This window comes from Capra hircus, chromosome 2 (genome assembly GCF_001704415.2).
Source record: "Capra hircus breed San Clemente chromosome 2, ASM170441v1, whole genome shotgun sequence".
Lineage (NCBI taxonomy): Eukaryota > Metazoa > Chordata > Mammalia > Artiodactyla > Bovidae > Capra > Capra hircus.
Window position 1 is genome coordinate 66,507,014 of NC_030809.1, and position 23,848 is coordinate 66,530,861.

The 23,848-nt window shown below is 43.3% G+C and overlaps 1 protein-coding gene across 2 annotated transcripts in view; it reads left to right on the forward strand.

Moving 5' to 3' along the window:
• Window positions 1-23,848, forward strand: part of CCDC93 (coiled-coil domain containing 93) — a 107,914-nt gene that overhangs the window by 14,351 nt on the left and 69,715 nt on the right. Inside the window, exons 4-8 of one of the 2 annotated variants that reach the window (XM_018061956.1) lie at window positions 702-813; window positions 6,788-6,886; window positions 7,664-7,720; window positions 20,641-20,741; window positions 21,331-21,348. In XM_018061956.1, coding sequence (XP_017917445.1) covers window positions 702-813; window positions 6,788-6,886; window positions 7,664-7,720; window positions 20,641-20,741; window positions 21,331-21,348 — 387 coding nt within the window. The remainder of the gene's footprint in view (window positions 1-701; window positions 814-6,787; window positions 6,887-7,663; window positions 7,721-20,640; window positions 20,742-21,330; window positions 21,349-23,848) is intronic. The other variant, XM_018061965.1, reaches the window with a different exon arrangement.

Below are 23,848 nucleotides of genomic sequence, written 5' to 3' on the forward strand. Positions count from 1 at the left end.
TAGAAACTTCAATTTTTTTTTTCTACACAAGCCTGAGACCTCATGTTTTGTCTTAATATTCTGGGCACTTGGCACAAAGTCTGGTAATTAATTTGTTGCCAGGATGATTTTTCAACTTCCCTGGTGGCTCAGACAGTAAAGACTCCACCTGCAATGCATGAGACCCAAGTTCAACCCCTGAGTTGGGAAGATCCCTTGGAGGATTGAATGGCAACCCACTCCAGTCCATGGGGTCACGAAAGAGTCAGACACCACTGAGCACCTAAGCACGCACGAATGATACTTAGAACATTTTTTTAAAATGTTTAACCTAGTGGTTTGCAGACTTTTGCAAAAAGAAAGACAACAAAGTGAAATGGAGAACATGCAGCACTAATAACTGTTTATTTTGCCATGTAAGGATGTTTAAAAAAATAGCTACCACCATAACTTCATGAAGAAACAAAAAATTTTCTTATAAAAAGTAGGACGAACATGATCTTGGAATTAAGGGTGAATGCAGTTTTCCTTATGTGGCCTTACATGCACACAGGTCTAAATTGTGCTTATTTTTCTCACTTTGCTGTCAGCCAGGAGAAATGTGGTCCTGGTCTGGTATTGAGAATCCCTGGATCCCTCTGGAATGCAGCCCAGATGGTAGAGATGTCTTAAGAGCCGCTTAGTGTGTTCTCACTCTTGGCTTGTTGTTTTCCTCCGAGCAGAGCTCTATCAGAAAAAATCGTCTCTGTCCTGCCAAGAATGAAATGTCCACACCAGCTGGAGCCCCACCAGATCCAGGGGATGGATTTTATTCACATATTTCCTGTTGTCCAGGTGAGAGCGTCTGAGGGGTTTCTTGTCCTCTGAACACTGGCATTCCTGTAACGGGTCTGGCTCTCGGGCTCTCTGGCCTAGATCCTGGATCTGATGGGCGTGGCATGGATTTGGTGGCCTCAGAGCATGACTGCACGCCCTAATGTTATCCGCAGAAGTTGCCAATATTCAGTCTACCTTCATTCCACTCAGTCACCTGTTCTGATCTTTGAATGTTTCCCACAGCTAACTTTTCATTGCCCTTCTGGGAGGCCCCTATGCTCTGGTTCCCTTCTGTCTCTCCAGCCTCAGTTTATTCTTTGTTTTTCGTTGTTCTTTATGTTCTAGCCCCCCTGGCTTTCTTTCCAGTTTCCTCCCACATACTATACTTCTTTCCTGTCACGGGGCCTTTCTCTCAGCCTGGGAAGCTCTTCCCTTCTCTCCTTTCCTTCATCCTTCAGCTCTCAGTTCCATGTCTCCTCAAGAAAGCTCCCCTGACCCCCCAGATCTAGAGCAGGTTCTTTTGCTATATCCTCCTATGCAGCATGTTCCCTACCTATTTGTGACCATGTGCGTCAGAGTGTCCGGTTATTTATCTCTGTCTCTCGTGGGCCGGTATCAGGGCTGTCCTGCTCAGTCCTGTGTCTCTGGCACCTCGTGGAATGTCTGGCACTTTGTAGGCATTCAGTCCTTATTTGAGGACTGAATTTCTAACAAGAGACTTATCTCTAGCCCAGCTTTTTTCTGAGGCCCCGTAATGAAGTGGCTCATGCTGTACAGGTCCCTGTATTCTGTGTGGTTTTTGTGCCTCAGCCTTTCCTCTGGATACCACAGAGAGAGGAGGAGTACAAGGACTCACTTTGTTGCCTGCTATATGGACAGGACTTAGCCTCAGGTCCTAATAGAGTTCCTTGAAGCATCTGTTGTAATCCCAGTCTTACATTTGAGAAAAGTGCGACTCATAGTGGATAATCAATTGGCTTACTGACAGAAAACTAGTGAGTGGAGAGGCAGATTCCTCTAAATTTTCCTTGTCCTTAAGCCTGAACTTTCCCCCTCCACCACCGTGCAGCCACCCAGCCCCTGCTAGAGAAGTTCATTGATTCTGTGAAAGTTATGTAGTGTAGCGGTTAAGATCCTGGACTCTGGAGACTCTCTGGGTTCAAATCCTGACTCTGCCACTTTCCAGCTGTCTGATCTTGGGCAGATGTCTTCACTTCTTACCTGTTAAGTGGAAAATAACAATAGCAGCTACCTGATAGAATGAAGGTTGAATAAGTTATTGTGTGTAAAGCACATGGCTGAAGGGCTGGTGTGTCTCAGTCAGTGCTTTCTAAGGATTACGTAGTTGTTTCTGTGGTAGTTACTGCTGCTGGGAATCTTCCCCTGAACTAGACTTCAAATTAACTATGAAATTTCTAAATGAAATTTGTACATTTGAGGCTAGTACTTTAACTCAGGATTTGATGTGTATGTTCGTTAGAGGATGGTACCCCCATCCTTTTGTGAAAATAGGAAGTAGGGACCTTGTGGAAATTCTTACCGAAACCTCCAACGCTATCATATTGTGAAGTTGTTGCCTTTTCCGCCTCAACCTGAATTTCTTGTGACTAGACTTTACTCAGTCCTGTGCTAGAAGCTGGAGGACCAAAATGATAGCCCACATATGAGAAGAGTGTGAAGGTGATTTTCTACAGCTGGTTTGGGTATCCTGAGTGTCTGATGGTCTGTGTTCTGAATGGAATGCCTGAGGGCTTCCTCGCTGGACATGAGAGCCTCAGCTAATGGTTACCAGCCTTCTTAATTTTGTGGACCTGCAAAATTTTAAAGCAAAAATGGAGGTTGATCTGTGGTTGCCACCTGTATTTTGGCAGGCAAGGACATTGTTAGAAGTAACAGTTATTTTGCATTTTCTATCATTTCTTGAAAGAAGGGCCATTTAACCCTCACTCTGAGAATAAAGAACAGTCTTTCCAAATGAATACATTTAGCACTGTGAGAAACTCACCACATGCCTGTGGTTTTGTTTCCTGTTTTGTTAGACACCAGTGAGAGAACAATTGTAGACCACTCGCTGGGACCTGCTGAACAGCTTTCTTGTGTGGGTCTGAGGTCCACCACCCTAGTTCTTGCCGTTTGGCACAGCTGTGGTGACTCTGAATGCAGCGGGACAGTGGAAATGGTCACGTGTTCCAGGTCACATGTTTTTCTCCTACATGAGGCATGTGAATCCTGTGAAGGTAGATATTTTTCTTGAAGGCTAGGGCCCTGCGGCAGAGCTTGGCTCTCCTAGAGGCTCCCTCCTCAGCTCTTCAGGTTGGGAACTCTGAAACAGAGCCATGGTGTCTCTAAGGGAATCCTGTGAATCAGTGGGCTTTGCCTCCTCATCAGAGCACGTTCTCCAGGATCCAGCCAAGTAATAACTCAGTGTAGATCTAATTAACAGAGGCAGATTTGAAAAGGCAACAACTATGAAGGCCAGAAAGTGGATCTCTAGGTGGGAAAGAAAGCAGAGTGAAACTGAGTTGAGCAGGAGTCAGCCTCCTGAGATGTACAGGGTCCATGCTGGGGTGTGGGTGAGGGGCTGGAGTAGCCCCAAATGTCATCTGATCCTCAGCCCCTGTACCTCTGGATTTTAGTCAGTGCCTGAGGTTACTGTCTGGAGTTGGGATGGAGTGGAGTGATAGAAACAGATGGAAGATTCTAGCAACAAAAGAGTACTCCTAGAGTTACTTCTGGCCACTGCTTTAAGTAGGGAAAACCACTAGACCATTCAGGTATGACCTAAATCAAATCCCTTATGAATATACAGTGGAAGTGAGAAATAGATTTAAGGGAATTAGATCTGATAGAGTGCCTGATGAACTATGGACAGAGGTTCCTGACGTTGTACAGGAGACAGGGATCAAGACCATCCCCAAGAAAAAGAAATGCAAAAAAGCAAAATGGCTGTCTGTGGAGGCCTTACAAATAGCTGTGAAAAGAAGAGAAGCGAAAAGCAAAGGAGAGAAGGAAAGGTATAAGCATAGGAATGCAGAGTTCCAAAGAATAGCAAGGAGAGATAAGAAAGCCTTCCTCAGCAATCAGTGCAAAGAAATAGAGAAAAACAACAGAATGGGAAAGACTAGAGATCTCTTCAAGAAAATTAGAGATACCAAGGGAACATTTCATGCAAAGATGGGCTCGATAAAGGACAGAAATCATATGGACCTAACAGAAGCAGAAAATATTAAGAAGAGGTGGCAAGAATACACAGAAGAACTGTACAGAAAGATCTTCATGACCCGGATAATCAGGATGGTGTGATCACTCACCTAGAGCCAGACATCCTGGAATGTGAAGTCAAGTGGGCCTTAGAAAGCATCACTATGAACAAAGCTAGTGGAGGTGATGGAATTTCAGTTGAGCTATTTCAAATCCTGAAAGATGATGCAGTGAAAGTGCTGCACTCAATATGCCAGCAAATTTGGAAAACTCAGCAGTGGCCACAGGACTGGAACAGGTCAGTTTTCATTCCAATCCCAAAGAAAGGTAATGCCAAAGAATGCTCAAACTACCGCACAATTGCACTCACCTCACATGCTAGTAAAGTAATGCTCAAAATTCTCTAAGCCAGGCTTCAGCAATATGTCAACAGTGAACTTCCAGGTGTTCAAGCTGGTTTTAGAAAAGGCAGAGGAACCAGAGATCAAATTGCCAACATCCGCTGGATCATTGAAAAAGCAAGAGAGTTCCAAAAATACATCTATTTCTGCTTTATTGACTATGCCAAAGCCTTTGACTGTGTGCATCACAAGAAACTGTGGAAAATTCTGAAAGAGATGGGAATACCAGACCACCTGACCTGTCTCTTGAGAAACCTGTATGCAGGTCAGGAAGCAACAGTTAGAACTGGACATGGAACAACAGACTGGTTCCAAATAGGAAAAGGAGTATATCAAGGCTGTATATTGTCACCCTGCTTATTTAACTTATATGCAGAGTACATCATGAGAAATGCTGGGCTGGAAGAAGCACAAGCTGGAATCAAGATTGCCGGGAGAAATATCAATAACCTCAGATATGCAGATGATACCACCCTTATGGCAGAAAGTGAAGAGGAACTAAAGAGCCTGTTGATGAAAGTGAAAGTGGAGAGTGAAAAAGTTGGCTTAAAGCTCAACATTCAGAAAACGAAGATCATGGCATCCGGTCCCATCACTTCATGGGAAACAGATGGGGAAACAGTGGAAACAGTGTCAGACTTTATTTCTTTGGGCTCCAGACTCACTGCAGATAGTGACTTCAGCCATGAAATTAAAAGACACTTACTCCTTGGAAGAAAAGTTATGACCAACCTAGATAGTATATTCAAAAGCAGAGACATTACTTTGCCAACAAAGATCCGTCTAGTCAAGACTATGGTTTTTCCCATGGTCATATATGGATGTGAGAGTTGGACTGTGAAGAAAGCTGAGCACTGAAGAGTTGATGCTTTTGAACTGTGGTGTTGGAGAAGACTCTTTAGAGTCCCTTGGACTTCAAGGAGATCCAACCAGTTCATTCTAAAGGAGATCGGTCCTGGGTGTTCTTTGAAAGGACTGATGTTAAAGCTGAAACTCCAATTCTTTGGGCGCTTGATGCAACGAACTGACTCATTGGAAAAGACCCTGCTGCTTGCAAAGACTGAAGGCATAAGGAGAAGGGGACGACAGAGGATGAGATGGCTGGATGGCATCACGGACTCAATGGACATGAGTCTGAGTGAACTCCGGGAGTTGGTGATGGACAGGGAGGCCTGGCGTGCTGCAGTTCATGGGGTTGCAAAGAGACATGACTGAGCGACTGAACTGAACTGCTTTTGTGGGCAAACTGCTTCCTGGCATTTCCTTTACTTGAGTTTCCTGCACTTGAGTTTCCTGCCATTCCTGAGCAGGAGCCCTGTGCTGTGTGCAGCTGTGCCTTCTGAGGCAGCACAACAGCTGTATAGAAACTTCCCCTGAAATGTTGTAGCTCCCTGAAGAGAGCATGGCACACCTCCACAAAGGTCTTCAGTAATAATGGGAATGAGTGCAGAGTCAGGAGAAAAAGTAAAGGTTGTCTTTGTACTTTGCATTCTCACACTCAGAGTGGCTGGGCCTTCCACAGGTTGTGGGGTGTGGGTGTGTGCAGGGAAATGTTTCAGCTCCCTGGAGGTGTAAGTCAGCAGACATGAGGAGTGGCTTCTTGCACATGTCAGCTCTGTAGATCTGGGAAACATTGCATGAAGCCCAGACATGCCATGTCCTGGTGGTGGACCCTCCGGGTTGTGGCCAGCAGCTGCTGGCTATGGATCACTAGACGGATTAATGTCGTCTCTCTGAGCTATTTCTGTAAACCGCGGTCAGTGCCCATTGCCTTACAGTGTTGTATGAATGCTGTGAGTGCTAAGCTACATCTGAGGTCTGAGGCTTGTCCTTGGTACACGTGGTCTCAAATCTGAATATCCAAGGGATTTTTTCACCTATCAGACAAGGGTTACGCTAGGTATTCTCACTGGTTCTCTTTCCGTCCTCTGGTCTGTGGCACAAGCAGCACAAGTTGGAGAGAGTTCCATTAAGGTCTGCCGTTAGACGCAGGAAGCTTTGGGGAGCAGCTGTGTTTGTGCTGGGCTCCAGTATTTACAGAGCCATCTGGTACTTGTGTTTCATTTGCTCCTGCAGTCGCTCTGTGAGGTGAAAGGAAATGATACTCTGCCCTCCACTTTAGCAGAGAAGGAAACTGAGGCCTGGGCACCTGGAGCAAGGCTCAAAGGTTTCTCTGAGGCTGTCAGCTCCAGTCCACCTGATCTCAGCATCCAGATGACCAGCGGCTGATTTCCCTGCAGGGCAGTGTGTATTGATGGTTGCTTGTCACCTGGTTACTTCATGTTATGTGATTCAGGTTCAGGACCTATGCCATCACTGAGTTGGTCTTTACCCTTTACTTCGCCATGTTTCATCCCCATTAGCTCACATTTCTGCACTTTCTTCCCCAGTGGCTGGTGAAGCGAGCTATAGAAACAAAAGAAGAGATGGGTGACTACATCCGCTCCTACTCCATATCCCAGTTCCAGAAAACCTACAGTCTACCTGAGGTCAGTGTTCTGCTCTTTCCTTGTCCAGCTGAGAACCTGAGTGCACGGTTAGGGACCGCCTGGAAGAAGCAGAGTAAGCTCAGGCTCCCCTGTGCTCCTACCCAACTGTATGGCATCTCTGCGTCCACCTGGTCAGCACTGAAACTGGACCTCCTGGTTCATTTGAATTGCGCTCTTTGAATGGGCACTGAGTGCCAAGCTCTATAATTTTGTCCTTTTCTCTCAATTTTGGTACTTGATCCAGACCTTTTATTAAATTACAAGAACACGAGCATATTTCTGTATAATTGTATGAAGCTTTTCAAGAGACTCTCTGCTTAGGATGACACACCTGTAGTAGCAGTTGAGTGATAATGACAGCAACAGTAACTGCTGATTTCTGTCAGATACCTGCTACTTTCCAGTCCCAGAGCACTACATGCCTTCTGCTTCTTGATCCTTATGATCGCTCCTGCCCCTGGAGAAGCTGAGGCTTAGAGGTGAGGTAACTTGCTGAGGTCTCAGAACTCAGAAGATCTGGACTGAGAACACTTGTCTTCGCCTCTACACTCTGTGGTCCCCTTTTTTCTTACCAGCTGTTGGGATCTGTTTTGGAGCCCTTAACAGAGGCCCTTACTTTTTTCACGCTCAGTGTATTCCAATTTGTTAGAAAATGGAGACTTTTTCAGACAAAGTTGTAATGAGAAGTCAGTTTATAAGACGGATTGCTGAGCAGTCTAATTGAGTTTCCGTCTTTACACAGGATTTGTTTCATCCCTGTGTATTCTTGTCTTGCAGGATGATGACTTCATCAAGAGGAAAGAAAAGGCCATCAGGACAGTTGTTGACCTCTCTGTGAGTTCCCTGCCCGAGTTCTCCTGTCAGGGAAGATCATAGGGTCATAGCTTCCAAGTAGCCCTTTGATTCAAATCGCAGAAGCCTCTGCCCCCACCGCCCCCCTACCAGCACTCCCTGAGGTTTCTGTCTGTGGGGCTTGCCCAGCAGCTGACCTCAATGTGTGAGGGAGGTGCTGCCTGCTGTGCGTGCCCAGTATCTAATGCCGGCGTTCAGGGTAGAAGGTGCCACAGCCGCTGCCCTGTGTTCTCCTTAGTTTCCAGACTCAGAGCCCTTCCCCATTTGTGCCAGTGGTGACTATAAACTTCAAACTTCACATAGCTCCAGAGAACAAATGACGAGCTAAAACTGATGCAGAGGTTATCACTGCCTTGGTGGCTTTGGAAAGGCAGCTTCTGAGCTTTGTGTGGGAAACTCCGAGATGACCTTTGTCCCGTGTGCAGCGTGCCTCAACCACAGGGTCTGTATCCACATGCGCAGTTACCCAGCTCAAGGGCCAGAGGAGAGCTTTGGGCCTTCTCTAAACACTCAGGGCCAGAGCCCAGCAGAACCTAGTCAGCGCCACCCACTCCTCACCCCCCGACCCTTCCTACATGAAAATGAAGCCTCAATGCCTAGGTGTAGTTCTCTTTCTTTAGAAAATAATGTATTGAATTATTTTGCCCCCCCCCTTTTTTTTAGCTTTAAGAATAAATATGTAATCTTCCCAGGTGATTACTCTGAAAAGAGTAACAGTAGCTTGAGGATGAAAGACATGAAATGCTCATTTAAAAGTCTTGTCAGCTTATGGTTATAATTTGTATCTTCCCACAATTCCATTTGGGAAATGTGAGGTATGGAAAACCTTTAAGTTACATTCTGAAGCTGGATGTGGTTTTCAGATTTGGTGGCAGTATTAAGTGTTAATAATAAGAATATATGATAAAACAGTAGAGTAATTTTTTTTTCCTTGTTGTGAAATAGATGTTGAGTTTAGAACATCTTTAAAGTTTTCTTTGAAAAGTTGATCAATCAGAGGAAAAAAGGTCAGCCTTAATCTAACGATACAGAAACAGCCACTTTTGGACATATTTCTTCCGTGTTTTTAATGTGTATTTTTATAGGAATTAGAATTATACTTTGAATATAAATTTATAGTTTTTTCCCTCCTCACCGGTAGAGCATCGTATGCTGTTAAAGATTTCTCCTGATTGCATTTTCATGACAAATAATAACCAGTTGTTTGGGCTATTGCTTTCCCTTGTTTTAAGTGATGCTTCATTTCTGGAAAGAACTGAGAATTAGATGACAGTGTTACCTCAGATACAGAGAGCTGGGGAGCCAGGAGCAGGAGAGGAAGGGAAATTCTCTTTTCCCCATAAACTCTGTCCTATTTGAATTTTATACTATATCTCTTATCACCTTTTCAAAAACAGTAAAATGAAAAATTTGTTCTTTAGTTGCTAAGTCATGTCTGACTCTTTGCAACCCCATGGATTGTAGCCCACCAGGCTCCTCTGTCCCTCAGATTTTTCCAGACAAGAATGCTGGCAGGGGTTGCGATTTCTTTCCCCAGGTGACCTTCCTGGCGCAGGGATCAAATCCACATCTCCTGGGTTTGCGAGCAGGTTCTTTAGCACTGAGCCACCAGGGAAGCCCAAAAGGTAAAAAAAAAAAAAAAAAAAGGCAAAAACAGTTAATGTTTATTGAATATCCTCATGTGTAAGTCTCACTTGGAGCCCTTAAGAGAGAGTGAGAAACATTACATTTTTTGACTGTGTCACCAAGAATAAAAAGGCCAGTGTAGCTGTTGATTATCCTGTCAATGAAGCTGGGCCTGATATCCCTTTACCTATTAAATATTTCAGTCCTCTGGAGACATATTATTTCCTCTTTTCATTTGTAATGGAGTTTTTAAAGAAAATTGTCTTCTGCTTAGCAACGTGACTTAAATTCTTAAAGGAATTTGAGGAGATAATGACAAATATGTAGTGTCCAAACGTTGTTCTAAACATTTGTATGTAGCTTATCTAATCCTCACAACAGCCCTATGAAGTAATAGTATTTTTTTTTTTTTTTGACAGTGGACGAAACTAAGGCACAGATTGGTTATTTAGGTTGACCAAGGTCACATTGGTGATGACAGAGCCAGGATGCAATAAAATGCTAGATAAAATGCTGTCTGCACCTCTTTGAAAAATCAAGATACAGGAAAATGGAGAAAAAATTGGAGGTCTTCTTTGATTAATAGTTCAAATTGCTTAGTTTATTTCCTTTTTGAAATGTGTGAACTTACTCCTCAGTTGACTGCCAGTACATTTACTGTTGTTCAGTTCAGTTCAGTCGCTCAGTCGTGTCCAGCTGTTTGCAACCCCATGGACTGCAGCACGCCAGGCTTCTCTGTCCATCACCAACTCGTGGAGCTTACTCAAACTCATGTCCGTTGAATCGATGATGCCATCCAACCATCTCATCCTCTGTCATCCCCTTCTCCTCCTGCCTTCAAACTTTCCCACCATCAGGGTCTTTTCAAATGAGTCAGTTCTTCACATCACATGGCCAAAGTATTGGAGCTTCAGCATCAGTTCTTCCAAAGAATATTCAGGACTGATTTCCTTTAGGATGGACTAGTTGGATCTCCTTGCTGTCCAAGGGATTCTCAAGAGTCTTCTCCAGCACCACAGTTCAGAAGCATCAATTCTTCGATGCTCAACTCTCACATCTGTACATGACTACTAGAAAAACCATAGCTTTGACTAGACGGACCTTTGTTGGCAAAGTAATGTCTCTGCTTTTTAATATGCTGTCTAGGTTAGTCATAGCTTTTCTTCCAAGGAACAAGTGTCTTTTAATTTCATGGCTACAGTCACCATCTGCAGTGATTTTGGAGCCCCAAAAAATAAAGTCTGCCACTGTTTCCCCATCTATTTGCCATGACGTGATGGGACCAGATGCCATGATCTTAGTTTTCTGAATGTTGGGTTTTAAGCCAACTTTTTCACTCTCCTCTTTCACTTTCATCAAGAGGCTCTTTAGGTCTTCACTTTCTGCCATAAGGGTGGTGTCATCTCCATATCTGAGGTTATTGATATTTTCCCCAGCAATCTTGATTCCAGCTTGTGCTTCATCCAGGCCAGCATTTCTCACGATGTACTCTGCATAGAAGTTAAATAAGCAGGGTGACAATATACAGCCTTGACATACTCCTTTCCCGATTTGGAACCAGTCAGTTGTTCCATGTCCAGTTCTAACTGTTGCTTCTTCACCTGCATAGAGATTTTTCAGGAGGCAGGTAAGGTGGTCTGGTACTCCCATTTCTTTTTTTTTTTTTTAAGCCACTACATTTGAATTTATTTATTTTTTTTTAAATGTTAAAATCTTTAATTCTTTAAGAATTATCCACAGTTTGTTGTGATCCACACAGTCAAAGACTTTGGTGTAGTCAAAGCAGAAGTAGATATTTTTCTGGAACTCTCTTGCTTTTTCAGTGATCCAACAGATGTTGGCAATTTGATCTCAGGATCCTCTGCCTTTTCTAAATCCAGCTTGAACATCTTCAAGTTCTCAGTTCATGTACTATTGAAGCCTGGCGTGGAGAATTTTGAGCATTACTTTGCTAGTGTGTGAGATGAGTGCAATTGTGCAATAGTTTGAACATTCTTTGGCATTGCTTTTCTTTGGGATTGAAATGAAAACTGACCTGTTCCAGTCCTGTGGCCAGTGCTGAGTTTTCCAAATTTGCTGGCATATTGAGTGCAGCACCTTCACAGCATCATCTTTTAGGATTTGAAATAGCTCAACTGGAATTCTGTCACCTTCACTAGCTTTGTTCGTAATGATGCTTCCTAAGGCCCACTTGACTTCGCATTCCAGGATGTCTGGCTCTAGGTGAGTGATCACACCATCATGGTTATCTGGGTCATGAAGATCTTTTCTGTGTAGTTCTTCTGTGTATACTTGCCACCTCTTCTTAATATCTTTAGCTTCTGTTAGGTCCATACCATTTCTATCATTTATTGTGCCCAGCTTTTCATGAGATGTTCTCTTGGTATCTCTAATTTTCTTGAAGAGATTTCCAGTGGTTCCCATTCTCTTGTTTTCCTCTGTTTCTTTGCATTGATCACTGAGGAAGGCTTTCTTATCTCTCCTTGCTATTCTTTGGAGCTCTGCATTCAAATGCATTTATCTTTCCTTTTCTCCTTTGCTTTTCTCTTCTCTTCTTTTTTTCAAAGCTATTTGTAAGGCCTACTCAGAGAACCATTTGTTTTTGCATTTCTTTTTCTTGATACCTGCCTCCTGTGCAATGTCATGAACCTCTGTCCATAGTTCTTCAGGCACTCTGTCTGTCAGATCTAATCCCTTGAATCTTTTTGTCACGTTCAGTGTATAATCATAAGGGGTTTGGTTTAGGTCATACCTGAATGGTCTAGTGGTTTTTGCTACTTCAATTTAAGTCTGAATTTGGCAATCAGGAGTTCATGATCTGAGCCACAATCAGCTTCTGGTTTTGTTTTTGATGACTATGTAGAGCTTCTCCATCTTTGGCTGGAAGGAATATAATCAGTCTGTTTTCTCTATTGACCATCTGGTGTTACATTGCTGTTGTAATGATAAAGAATTTTTATGGATGGCCAGAGGTGGCCTTTGGGTTTTGTTTGTTTATATTCTTCTTTGTCTACTGAAAGTACTTCTTACTTCCAGATGCTGCCTTCTTAGGTTTCTTAATTGAACCCTGTTGCCATTAATTTCCTTCCTGCTCACCCACAGCTCTACACATGCTTCCTTGCAGCCTTGGAATGAGAGTCCCAGGAACTTGTCAGACAGTCAAGTGTGCATCCCAGTTATCTTCTTGTGACCCCTGTAAGACATAGAACAGCTTGCTGGGTTTTGTTTCTAGTCACTCTCCTCACAGAGAGTCCCTCCCCTTGTAAAAGAAATGAGTGTGAAGTGTGAAAGTTGCTCAGTCGTGTCCACCTCGTTGCAATCCCATGGACTGTAGCCTACCAGGCTCCTCTGTGCATGGGATTCTCCAGGCAAGAATATTAGAGTGGGGTGCCATGCCTTTCTCCAGGGAATCTTCCCAACCCAGGGATGGAACCCAGGTGTCCTGCATTGCAGTTAGATTCTTTATTGTCTGAGCCACCAGGGAAACGGAAAAGGAATGAAGTCTTTCCTACATTACCAGGGTGTGGTTCTTTGCAAGTGTCAGGTTCTGAAGGATGTTTTCTTCTCCTCCCCAGTTCTGCCCTCCACATGGCTCATCACTGTTTCTTACCTGCCTCTTATAGGCCAGTCTATTCTGTAGAATCCCAAATTTAAATTCTGAATGATAAATTAAAGATTATAATTCAGTTTAACATATGGTGGCAGGTTTCTAGAGCCAGCCTTTTATAAAAGATGAATGCAGCTACCGTGTACTGATTGAATGCCTCCTTTGTGCTTGGCATATAATTAGGTTTACAAACATTATCTCATTTAGTTCTCATCAACACTCAAGGACTTATGTGTTATTTTTCCATTTTATAAGAAGTTGAAACTGAGAAAAGCTAGTAAAATCCCTGCACAGTTGCAGAGCTGAGAAGAGGCAGCCAGGTTTTGATTTTCCATCTGACTCCTCAGACACAACAGGTGCTGGTGCTTCTCTAGTTTTCTCACTCTTCACCTGGTGTCTTATTTCTCACGTATCCCTGACACTAAGTCTGCAGTAATGTTCCTGACTGATTTCAGGACCTTGCGATAGTAGTCATCAGGGTCCCAGAGAGTCAAATGCATGCAGAGTGGCTGGGTGCGCTGCCCTTACGAGGGCATCTGCTGTGCCTGCCCCACTGAAGACCGTTTGTCTAGCTGGAGAATGGATGCCAAGTGGAGATGGTTGTGTTATGTTGCCTTTTTTCCCATCTATTAACATGTTTCATTGTGCCTCAACAAGCAGACTTTACTCGTGCTTAGATATAACATCCTTTCAAAAATAAATATTAAATGTTTTAATTTTTTCAAAAATTTTTAGCTTATTCTTGTCTTTATCCATCTTTGTAGGACTGTTCCAATTTTCTGCCCTTGTCCTTGGTTGTGTGGCTCATCTGTATTTTTTGGTGCATGATTTTTAATTTTACAAAATATTGTTTTTCTTATATACTAGTGCTGCAGTAATAATAAGGAAAAATTAGGAAATGGAGAAAGAGTACAAAGACTAAATCACCCTTGGTACCACCAGCCAGGGATAACCACTGATATTCCAAGTAGGAAATATAAGAGTTATGGATATTAATATAGAGAATTAGAGATTATAAAAAAATAGCACGGTACTGTATATTCTGTTTTATTGTGTGCTTGTTTTGCTCAAGAATATAATCAAAGTTATATTTCCATGCCAGTAAATAAGCCCCCGCAGCATTTTTAGTGGTTGAACATTACACATTGTGTGGTACTAATTTAACTAGCTTAGTTTGTTTTTTGGGGTTTTGTTTTGTTCTTTGGTTTGGGGTTGTGTTTTTTTTTTTTTCTGGCTATTATGTAGGGCATCCCCATAGCTAACTTTTTTTCATCTTTAATTATTTGCTTGGGTTACATTTCCTTGAAGTGAAATTGGTTCAGAGGTTATGCCCCAGTCTGTAGGACCTCTTGCCAGATTGCCTGGCAGAAAGGTTGTTGTGTGAACTTTTAACTTCTGAGCTCTTTTTGTCTTGGCCTCATTTTACTTCCTCCTAGGGGTTATTCCCAGTACTTCTGCTTCGCCTTTGAAATGTATTCTTTTCTTGACTTCGTCATATCCCCGTTTTATAGAATAACTGACTGGTTTGTAGAAAGCCTGCTTGATGGGAGGTGGTATTTTCAAAGGATATGAAAAAATGAAACTGTTGCCACCCAGGACAGTCCTCCCCTTACCCCTTCCACTTCAGCATCATAATTGCTTATGTGTCTCATCTTATGTGCTATTTTACAGATTACTTCCTCCTTTTCTGAGCTGTCAGCCTTACACATTCATGAAGTACCTGGGACCTGTGCAGTGAGGTCTTTTGCTCTGTCTCAGCCTTTAGTAAAGAGCATCTGTGAAATTTTATCCAGAGCCCCCCAAAATATGTTTAGTTATGATTTGTTGAGCATTTTTTGGTAATGTTTAGAATTTTATATGAGACCAGAGGGGACAAAATTTAAAAAAAAAAAAAAAGAGTTCTTATCGGTCCCCTAAAAGACTATATAATTTAAAACTCCACTGTGCTTTTCCATGGGAAACACCATGAGGAGGGCCTTTCCACCTAGGACGTAAAATGTACATATGGCAACATAAGAAAAAATATGTATTGGTACATTTTATTAATAGCAGCAAAAACACACATGTATGTATATCTTAACCCTTAATGTGTGTCAGTTCAGTTCAGTCACTCAGTCATGCCAGACTCTGCGACCCCATGAACCGCAGCACTGCAGGCCTCCCTGTCCATCACCAACTCCCGGAGTTCACCCAAACCATGTCCATCGAGTCGGTGATGCCATCCAACCATCTCACCCTCTGTCTTCCCCTTCTCCTCCTGCCCTCAATCTTTCCCAGCATCAGGGTCTTCTTAAGTGAGTTAGCTCTTCGCATCAAGTGGCCAAAGTATTGGAGTTTCAGCTTCAGCATCAGTCCTTCCAGTGAACACCCAGGACTGATCTCCTTTAGGATGGACTGGCTGGATCTCCTTGTGTCAGATATGTTAAACAGATAGATTGACTAATCCTTCTGTCTCTCTCCATATACCTGTTTCACAGATGGTAAACCTCAGGGGTTAATTTGCCCCAAACCAGACAGATAGCAAAGGGGCAAGGATTAAACCCTGTCTGTCTGACTCCATATGTTCATTCAGTAATAGCATTAATAACTAGGCATTCACTGTGTGCCCAGCTGCATTCTAGAGTGTGGGCTGAAAGTAGGGACACTGCAGCTGTAAGGGATGCAGGGGACTTTGGGGCTCATCAGGGGGAAAGATGTGATGGGTCAGGGTCAGTAGCACCTCAGGCTCTATTTAGGCAATGCTTTAAGAGGTTTGCCTGCAGGGTGGGGAGGCTCTTACAGTGTGCAGCCATCCTGAGGCCCAGGCACGGGGGCCACAGTCCAGAAGGGGAGGAAAGAAAGCAAGGGAACCCAGGGCAGGGCTGGGGCAGGAAGCCCCTGGTGGGTTAGAGATATTTGAGGGCAGCTGCAGTCTGGAGTTTTTATAGTCTTGGGCTTCTCCTATCTGTGGTTCAGAAATGATAGGGGAGTTTTGCAGAGCATGCAGTGTGGACAGGCTGTAAACGGCTAAAACTCTGCTTAGTGGGGCATCTTGTGAATAATTGGGTGTGTAAAGAGTTGGAGGGTTTTGAGCAGTGGGTCTCAGCATGCTGTGAAGAAATAAACCTAGGAGTCAATATACAGAAGCCATCTTGGCTCATGTGTGCAAAACAGCAGCCTCTTTCTTACCCACCAAGTTAAGCTATTTGATACAGTTTGAAGGGGGTCTGAAGTGGGACTTACGCTAAACCTCACAGCAGACCACAGACCCACACAGCAGAGCTCTTGTAAGAGAGAATAGCGAACGAACAAGATTTAGGGGATGTCTGGAGAAAACCTTCCTCCCCAGCTAACTTAGCTACCCACAGACATGACTGCCATCCATCCATCTCATCATTCCCTCCACTCAGTTCCCAGGGGCTTCGTTTTTGTGGTGGTGGTAGTGGTGGTTTTATTAATGTGAAAATGAAGACAAACCTGTTTGTCTCAGAATAATTGTTTCTTAGGAGATGTTTTAGGGCCCTGTGCTTGCTGGTGGGGACATCAGCGGAGCCCCTTTGGGTGGAAGGCAGTGTTTGTTCAGCGACTGGTGGGCGGAGTTATCTGTTAGAGTCAGTTTTGGGCTGCCAGGTGAGCTCTGGGAAAATGAGATGTGCTTCCTGCAGAGTATGGTGTGGTCCGGCCCCCTGGAGCTCTGGAGGGCAGTGGCTGTCGGTGGCTGTCTTGCTGCCCACTGGTTATTTCATGAAGGGGTCGCCTGCCGTAGCTGAGGGGCAGTGACTGGGGCGTTGTTGCAGACACAGCTGAACTCTTCCCACCCCTTCCCTGCCATTTGGAATGTGACCCAGAGGAATGGCTCTGATGGGTGAACCTGACTTGTAGCCAGTCCTGCGAAGTGGAGAGCTGGGCCACTCACTGTACGCAAGTCTCTGCTTTACAGAGGGGTCACCTTAACTTTTGAACCCCAACAACACTCATGTTTCCTTTGCCATATGCTGAGCAGATGATCAGGGCCCAGCAGGAAGGGTGATCACAGTTGAGGTAGGACACATCATGCAGGTGCTTGAGAGTCTCAGTTCTGAAGTCTTCTCTTTCATTTATTGCATTTGTAACCATGGGCAAGCTGTCTAACCTCTGTGCCTGTTCCATCATCTGTATACATAAGACAAAGATAACTGCCCTCATGGATGTGAAGGTCAAGTGGGTAGCGCATATAGAGCAGTATATGCCTGACACATACCACACTTTCAATAAGTGATAACAATTACTATTACTACCAAGCTGAGCACCGAAGAATTGATGCTTTTGAACTGTGGTGTTGGAGAAGACTCTTGAGAGTCCCTTGGACTGCAAGGAGATCCAACCAGTCCATTCTAAAGGAGATCAGTCCTGGGTGTTCTTTGGAAGGAATGATGCTAAAGCTGAAACTCTAGTACTTTGGCCACCTCATGCGAAGAATTGACTCATTGGAAAAGACCCTGATGCTGGGAGGGATTGGGGGCAGGAGAAGGGGACGACCCAGGATGAGATGGCTGGATTGCATCACGGACTCGATGGACGTGAGTCTGAGTGAACTCCGGGAGTTGGTGATGGACAGGGAGGCCTGGCATGCTGCAATTCATGGGGTCGCAAAGAGTCAGACACGATTGAGCAACTGAACTGAACTGAACTGAATGGCCAAAGAGAAGTTGATGTCATGTTTTTTAGAAAGAATAGTTAAAAAATAACCTCTGGCTTTAAATTACTCATGGAATTATGCTACCAACTCATCTTTTCAGGGTTAAAAGAACACAAAGAATGAGAGACTAGGAGTCTCCTTCAAAATCTGTTAGTCCACCCCTCATTGTGCAGGTATGGAAAAAGGTCCATTGAGGGAAACTGGGTCCCAGGGTCATACAGCTTGTTAATGACAGAGACAGGACTAGACATCAGTGTTCCTGACTCATTTCTTTAAAGGGTGACTTAGTAATAGTTCTTTATACTTGGCCTGGGAACATATAGGTCCTTTACTCAAGCAGACCATTGTAATGATCCATGTGGCCACTTCACATTATATGGTCTCGTGAGATGGCTCAGCTGAAGTGACTAGTGGCTGAGGCAAGTTAGTATAGTAGGAAACCTTGGGACTAGCAACCTGGGTACCTATTCGAGAAATCCTGGACAAATTATTTGTTCTCTGCTGCTTTAGTAGCAAGGTGGAGGTAATAGCATCTACCATGCTTCTGCCCACAGTATAGTTATAAAATGCAAAAAGTGAGATGTGTATGAGGTGCTTTAAAGTGTAAGGAATAATTGCACAAAGGCCAACGTTGTCATTGTTTGGCTGAATAAAAGGTCCTTGTGCTGTTGGTTTCAAGTATGCTATTGATTTGGAGCCAGTCCTTTTTTAGAAGAGCCCAACTTCCTGTCTGGGTCATTGATTCTATGAATGGTAACTAAGGAAGGTAGCAGTTAAGCTCAATTATATAGTGCTGCTGTAAATAGTAGAGCTCCATGGAAATTAAATCGTGCACAGTAACTGATGTCATACCAGTTTATTATGGTTTTCATTTCCCCATAAATCTGATTTGTTATTTATAGCTTCCTATTCATGTTCATGTAAGCACCAGCAGCAAACAGGAACACTTGTGGCAGCGAGTTATAACAACCCTCCAGGATCATCCCAGAACCTGTTTCATTTCTTTTTTACAAAATAGTTGAAATTATAGATGTTACAGAAAGGATGTTTTTCTGTATGCTTGAAACTTTTCTTAATAAAAAGTGAGATGATAATAAAGTTAACCAGAATTATCAAGAGGGGAACAATTTTGATTAGCCTAAAAATACCACGGTCTGGAGAAACCAGATAGTAGCGCTTGTCCTGCTGATGTCCAAGTGGAGATTTTGTGTATGTGTATGTGCTGGGACTTCCCTGGCGGCTCAGACGTAAAGCGTCTGTCTACAATGCGGGAGACCCGGGTTCGATCCCTGGGTCAGGAAGATCCGCTGGAGAAGGAAATGGCAATCCACTCCAGTACTATTGCCTGGAAAACCCCATGGACAGAGGAGCCTTGTAGGCTACAGTCCATGGTGCCGCAAAAAGTCAGACATGACTGAGCGACGTTCCTGTATGTGCTGAGTCGCTTCAGTCATGTCCAACTGTTTGTGACCCCATGGACTGTAGCCCACCAGGCTCCTCTGTCCATGAGGTTTCCCAGACTAGAATACTGAAGTGGGTTGCCATTACCTTCCCCAGGGAATCTTCCTGACCCAGGGATCAAACCTGGATCTCCCACATTGCAGGCAGAGTCTTTACCATCTGAGCCACCAAGCAAACTCTGCCAGTGGGAAAGAAAAGATCCAGGAGCAAACTGAAATGCCTTGCACAAACAGCTGCCTACTTGTACCTAGAGCCCTGAACAAATATTATTAAGGTATTATTTGATGCCAGTTGGCAGTCAAGAAGGACGTATATTTGGGGTAGAATGGTAAACCAGGTCATCTCAGGGTGACGACCTAAATTAATTGAGCACCTACTACATGCCATATACTTTGTTTAGAAAATATATATTTGTGCAGTTTCAGTATGTGTCCTACACAAGGTGGATCTATATTTATTTCTATATTTATAACTAAATAATACTCTAATAATTTAAAAATCATTGGAAGTTTATAATGCATTTTGTGTTTTATGTGGTTTTTTTTTTTTTTTTGAGGATAAACCTCAAACACTTCTGTAAAAATAGATATATCTCTGAAGGATTTATATCAACTTTCCTTTTTTGGTATAAGAGTTTAAGAATTTGAGATTTCTTTTGCCATGAAAGAATTTTTTTTTTAAAAGTATACTAGGTTAACATCTATGTCGGTGATTGTTGCAGTTTTATGTCTCTGGATGGTAGAAAGGTCTGTATATGTAGGGACTGTGAAAATTTTGTATTTCTTTCTGGAAAATTTTATTAAGGGATGAAACAGATTTAAATAGAGATAAATCTTGCTTTTCAAGGCAAGATTCAGTAATATACAGATGTCGGATCTTCCCAAAGTTATCTATAAATTTGGTGTGATTCTAATCCAAGCTCAACAGTTGTTCATAATGAACTTGACAAGCTGATACTGCAATTCATTTGGAAGAGAAAATGTGTAAGAATGTCCAGGAAATTTGAAAAAGAACAATGGATACAGGATACTCATTAAACAAGAAGTGCAGAGGATAATATTGGTACATGTTTTATGTGTATATATGTTTGCCATTTTAAATCAAGAAAAGGATAGACTATTAAATTTATGATGTTGGGATTCTTAGTTTTCCATTCAGAGAAAAATATATCTATACATACCAACGTTTCACTATACCAGAAGAAATTCTAAATAGATTAAAAGGCTAAATATAATCTATAAAAGTAACATATAAACCAGTCCCTGAGTTAGGAAAAAAGATGATTGATGAATTTGACGGCATGAAATATTAAAGCGTCGTAGGATAGAAAAAGCCCCAGCCAAGATGAAACAAAGTTGACAATAGTGGCTTGGGTGGAAGTATTTGCTACAACATAAAATAAAGTGCAGACGCCTTGAAGGCAGCCACCCCAGCTGGCTGTTTACCTGCAGGGGAGCTGTACAACCACCACCACGGGGAGCAAGGCCCGCCCATGACAGGCCAGACCCGCCTCTTCACCCTCGGTAATTCTCCACCTCATCCACTTCTTAGGATGCTTACAAACCTCGTCGGAAATACAAACGCCAGCAGGGAGCAGAGGAGCTGCTAGATGAAGAGTCACGGATCCATGCCACGCTTTTGGAATATGGCCGGTAACGAAGGGGGCCCTGTCTATAAGTGTCTATTTGATAAAACTGTTGAAAAGAAAAGCTGATTTAAATCACTTCATTGGGATGAACTTGGTTGGTTTTCACCTGGTCAAGTTTACAATTTTGGGCCCGAGATTTCCGACACCGAGTACTTTTCCCTCCGGTGTTAAATGAGTCCAGTTTCTGTGGGTAGCTTCCCTTACGGTGGTAGAAGCCTGATCTCTGAAGTTCCTCCTTCAACCCAGCTCTGCCCTCCTCGGGGAGTCAAGGCATGTGGGGGTGTTCATGGAGGCTTGGGTGGGCTGCCCTCCTTGTCCCTGCCATTTGTAAACATCTTCAGGGAAACCTCAGTTAAAGCAGCTTCACTTTGTGTTAGATACTAGTTTTGGTTTCCTGTGAATTGTCCTGACCAGAAAAATGAAGAATTTAGAAGTTGTTTTGTCACTTCTTAAAAATATCTCTAATTTAAAAAAAAAATTCTTCTGGCCTCAGTTTTCATTTAAACACACAGAAGTGCCTTTCCTCGCTGAATTTTTTTTTTTGCTTGACTCTGAGTATTAACCTTCCTTTATGTCCTGCATTTTCTACTTAGGGTCACTGATTCCTTGATGTGAGTATGTCTCCTGGTGCTTTCCTCCCCTCTCATCTGAGTGGTTGCTGTGTGTTGCTCTGCTCATAACCCAGCCCTCACCGGGGGGCTGGAGCTAAGGGCACTGCCGCTAGTGTCTCCGAGTGAGCATCTGTGGCTTCTCCCTCTAGGATGCTGGAGAGAACCAGCAGGAAATTAAGGTTTAATTGCCTTACTAATTCCATCTCTCAAATGGAATTGCAATTGCCACTTTTTGTTTGTTTTTGAGAGAGTAATGCTGGCTCTTAAGAATGAAAGCTAGTCTGTTTCATTAAAAGGAAGTTATTTCTGGCCCTTATCTAGATGTGAGGGCTGCCCCATGCTCACCATTTGCTGCTGTGAATTGAACTCCTGAATCAGGCACCTCCAGACCAGCTCCATAATTTGCAGGGGCCAATATAAAATGAAAATGCAGGGTCCCATGTTAAGAGTTATAAGTAATGATTAACCATTAAGAATTTCATGATAGCAACAACAACCAAGTGTGGGGTCCTTTGAGGTGTGGGACCTTGTGCAACTGGACACTGTGATGGGGGCTTTCTAGCCACCCCCAGCTGCAAGAGGGCAGACAAGGCTGTGCTGGTCCACAGGAGCCAGAGCTGGGGAGACAGCCTCTGCGAGTCTCACATGTCCTAGGGCCAAAAGCAACTCAGGGAAATGTGTTTTTGTTAGTTTGTATGGTTCATACCTTCATTTTTTCCAATATTCAATATGTGTCTCAGTACTCACCTTAGTTCTTGTTGGTGGGGTCATGCTGGCTCCTGGTTTCTAAGCCTGGGGTAGCTGCTTGGTGAAGGCTTTTTTTGTTGTTGTTTTTTAGGAGATGGGTTATTTTTCTTCTTTCTTTCTTTTTTTTTTTTTTTTTAAGCTTTTCTGATAAGGGGAGGGTGAATTTGTGAAGGTGGGGAATTCTGGTGGTTTATTCAGTTCATTCCCCTTTTTGAGAATGATGAAGACAGCATTCACAGAGGTTAAAAAGTAACCTGCCCAAGGTCAACTGTTAACTAGTAAGAGCCTCAAACTGGGACTTGAGCTCAGGTCTGTTGGACTCCAAAAGCATGTCATCATCATTATCTAAAAATGTTGTTTGAGCCTCTGGTGAGAATTTGGTTCTTGGTCGTAGGAAGACAGGCCCAGTCTTTTTTGTTTGCTCTGAGACTGAACAACTAAAGAGTTATTACAACTGACAGAGCAAAGTGGATGAAACTTACAGCCCAGAGAAGTGGTTCATTTATTCCCCTCCCTTGGGAAGGCCCCTATCCTCCTATCTGGCTGTTTGACTCGTAGGGTTCTAGTCAGTGCTCTCCACTGCATGGAGATCTTTCCCATTAGATGAGGGTCATATAACAGTGTCTTTATGAGGGACTTTGACAGTCTGTTCCATGTAGAAAACAGTAAATGTCAACTATTAGATGCTATCACTGCCACCACCACGTCATCAGCAGCAGCAGCATCTTCACCACCACCACCATCATCTTCATTATCCTTAGCAGCAGCAGATTTTGGTTCTCAGATGCTCATAAATATGAGCTTTTGGATTCAAATGAGAATCCTATCCTGAGCCTCTCTTTTCAGTTTCCTTGTCCCTGTGTTCTCATCCCCCCCAGTTCTAGGCCTCCCTCCAGCCCATTTAAGAGAAGCCTTACCCTCTTTGCTTCCCTTCCTCATCAAGCAGGGCTGGCCCCCTGCTGGTTCTGGGACTCACTCTGCTCCTCCCAGCCTCTCCCTCACCATTGTGGCATCCCTTAGTTGCCCCCCTCCCCAGGACTCTAAATCCCTCATTTGTTGTCAGTGCTTGTTTTCCTCTTCACTTCTCCTCTTGATGAGAGGGAAAATATTTTGACTGTTAAGTAAGAAGGTCTGAAAACAGTGTATCCTCTTTGCAGTTAAAGGTCACTCAGCCTAGGTCCACAAAACATCTGGCTTTGAGACCAGCATCTCAGTTTCTCCTCCCTTTTTTGACTTTCAGTTGCTCAAGGGTAGATTTTGAACCTGGACAACTGTGCTGAGGGCCTTAAGGACTGTATGTCTTGTTAAAAACACGTTTAGGTATATTTCTTTAAATACTATGTTGTTGGAAAAAAACGACTCATAGTTTTGATTTTAGACTGAAACACAATTGTGTCTTTATAATATTTCAATTATATTATGGGTTCAGTAAACTTTTAGGAGCTAACTTACACACCTAACCACACTGTGAAACTGCCAGTGTGAGGAAGTGCATTTTAAGTGCATGTAACATATCTCTCCTAACCTGTGTCCCTTCTGAAGGCCCATGACATGTTCACAGAAGGTGTTAAGTAAATGTTCATTGAATGAACAAAGAACGGAATCCATTGTCTTCAGTATTCAGGGCTTTTTATGTCCCTGATTTGTTCTGGGTTCCAGATAATTTGATATCTGTCTCAATGTGCCCCAGGGAAGAAGACTAGAATGTTTGTTTTCTAGAATGATGATGTCCAATGTAGTGGTCACTAGCCAC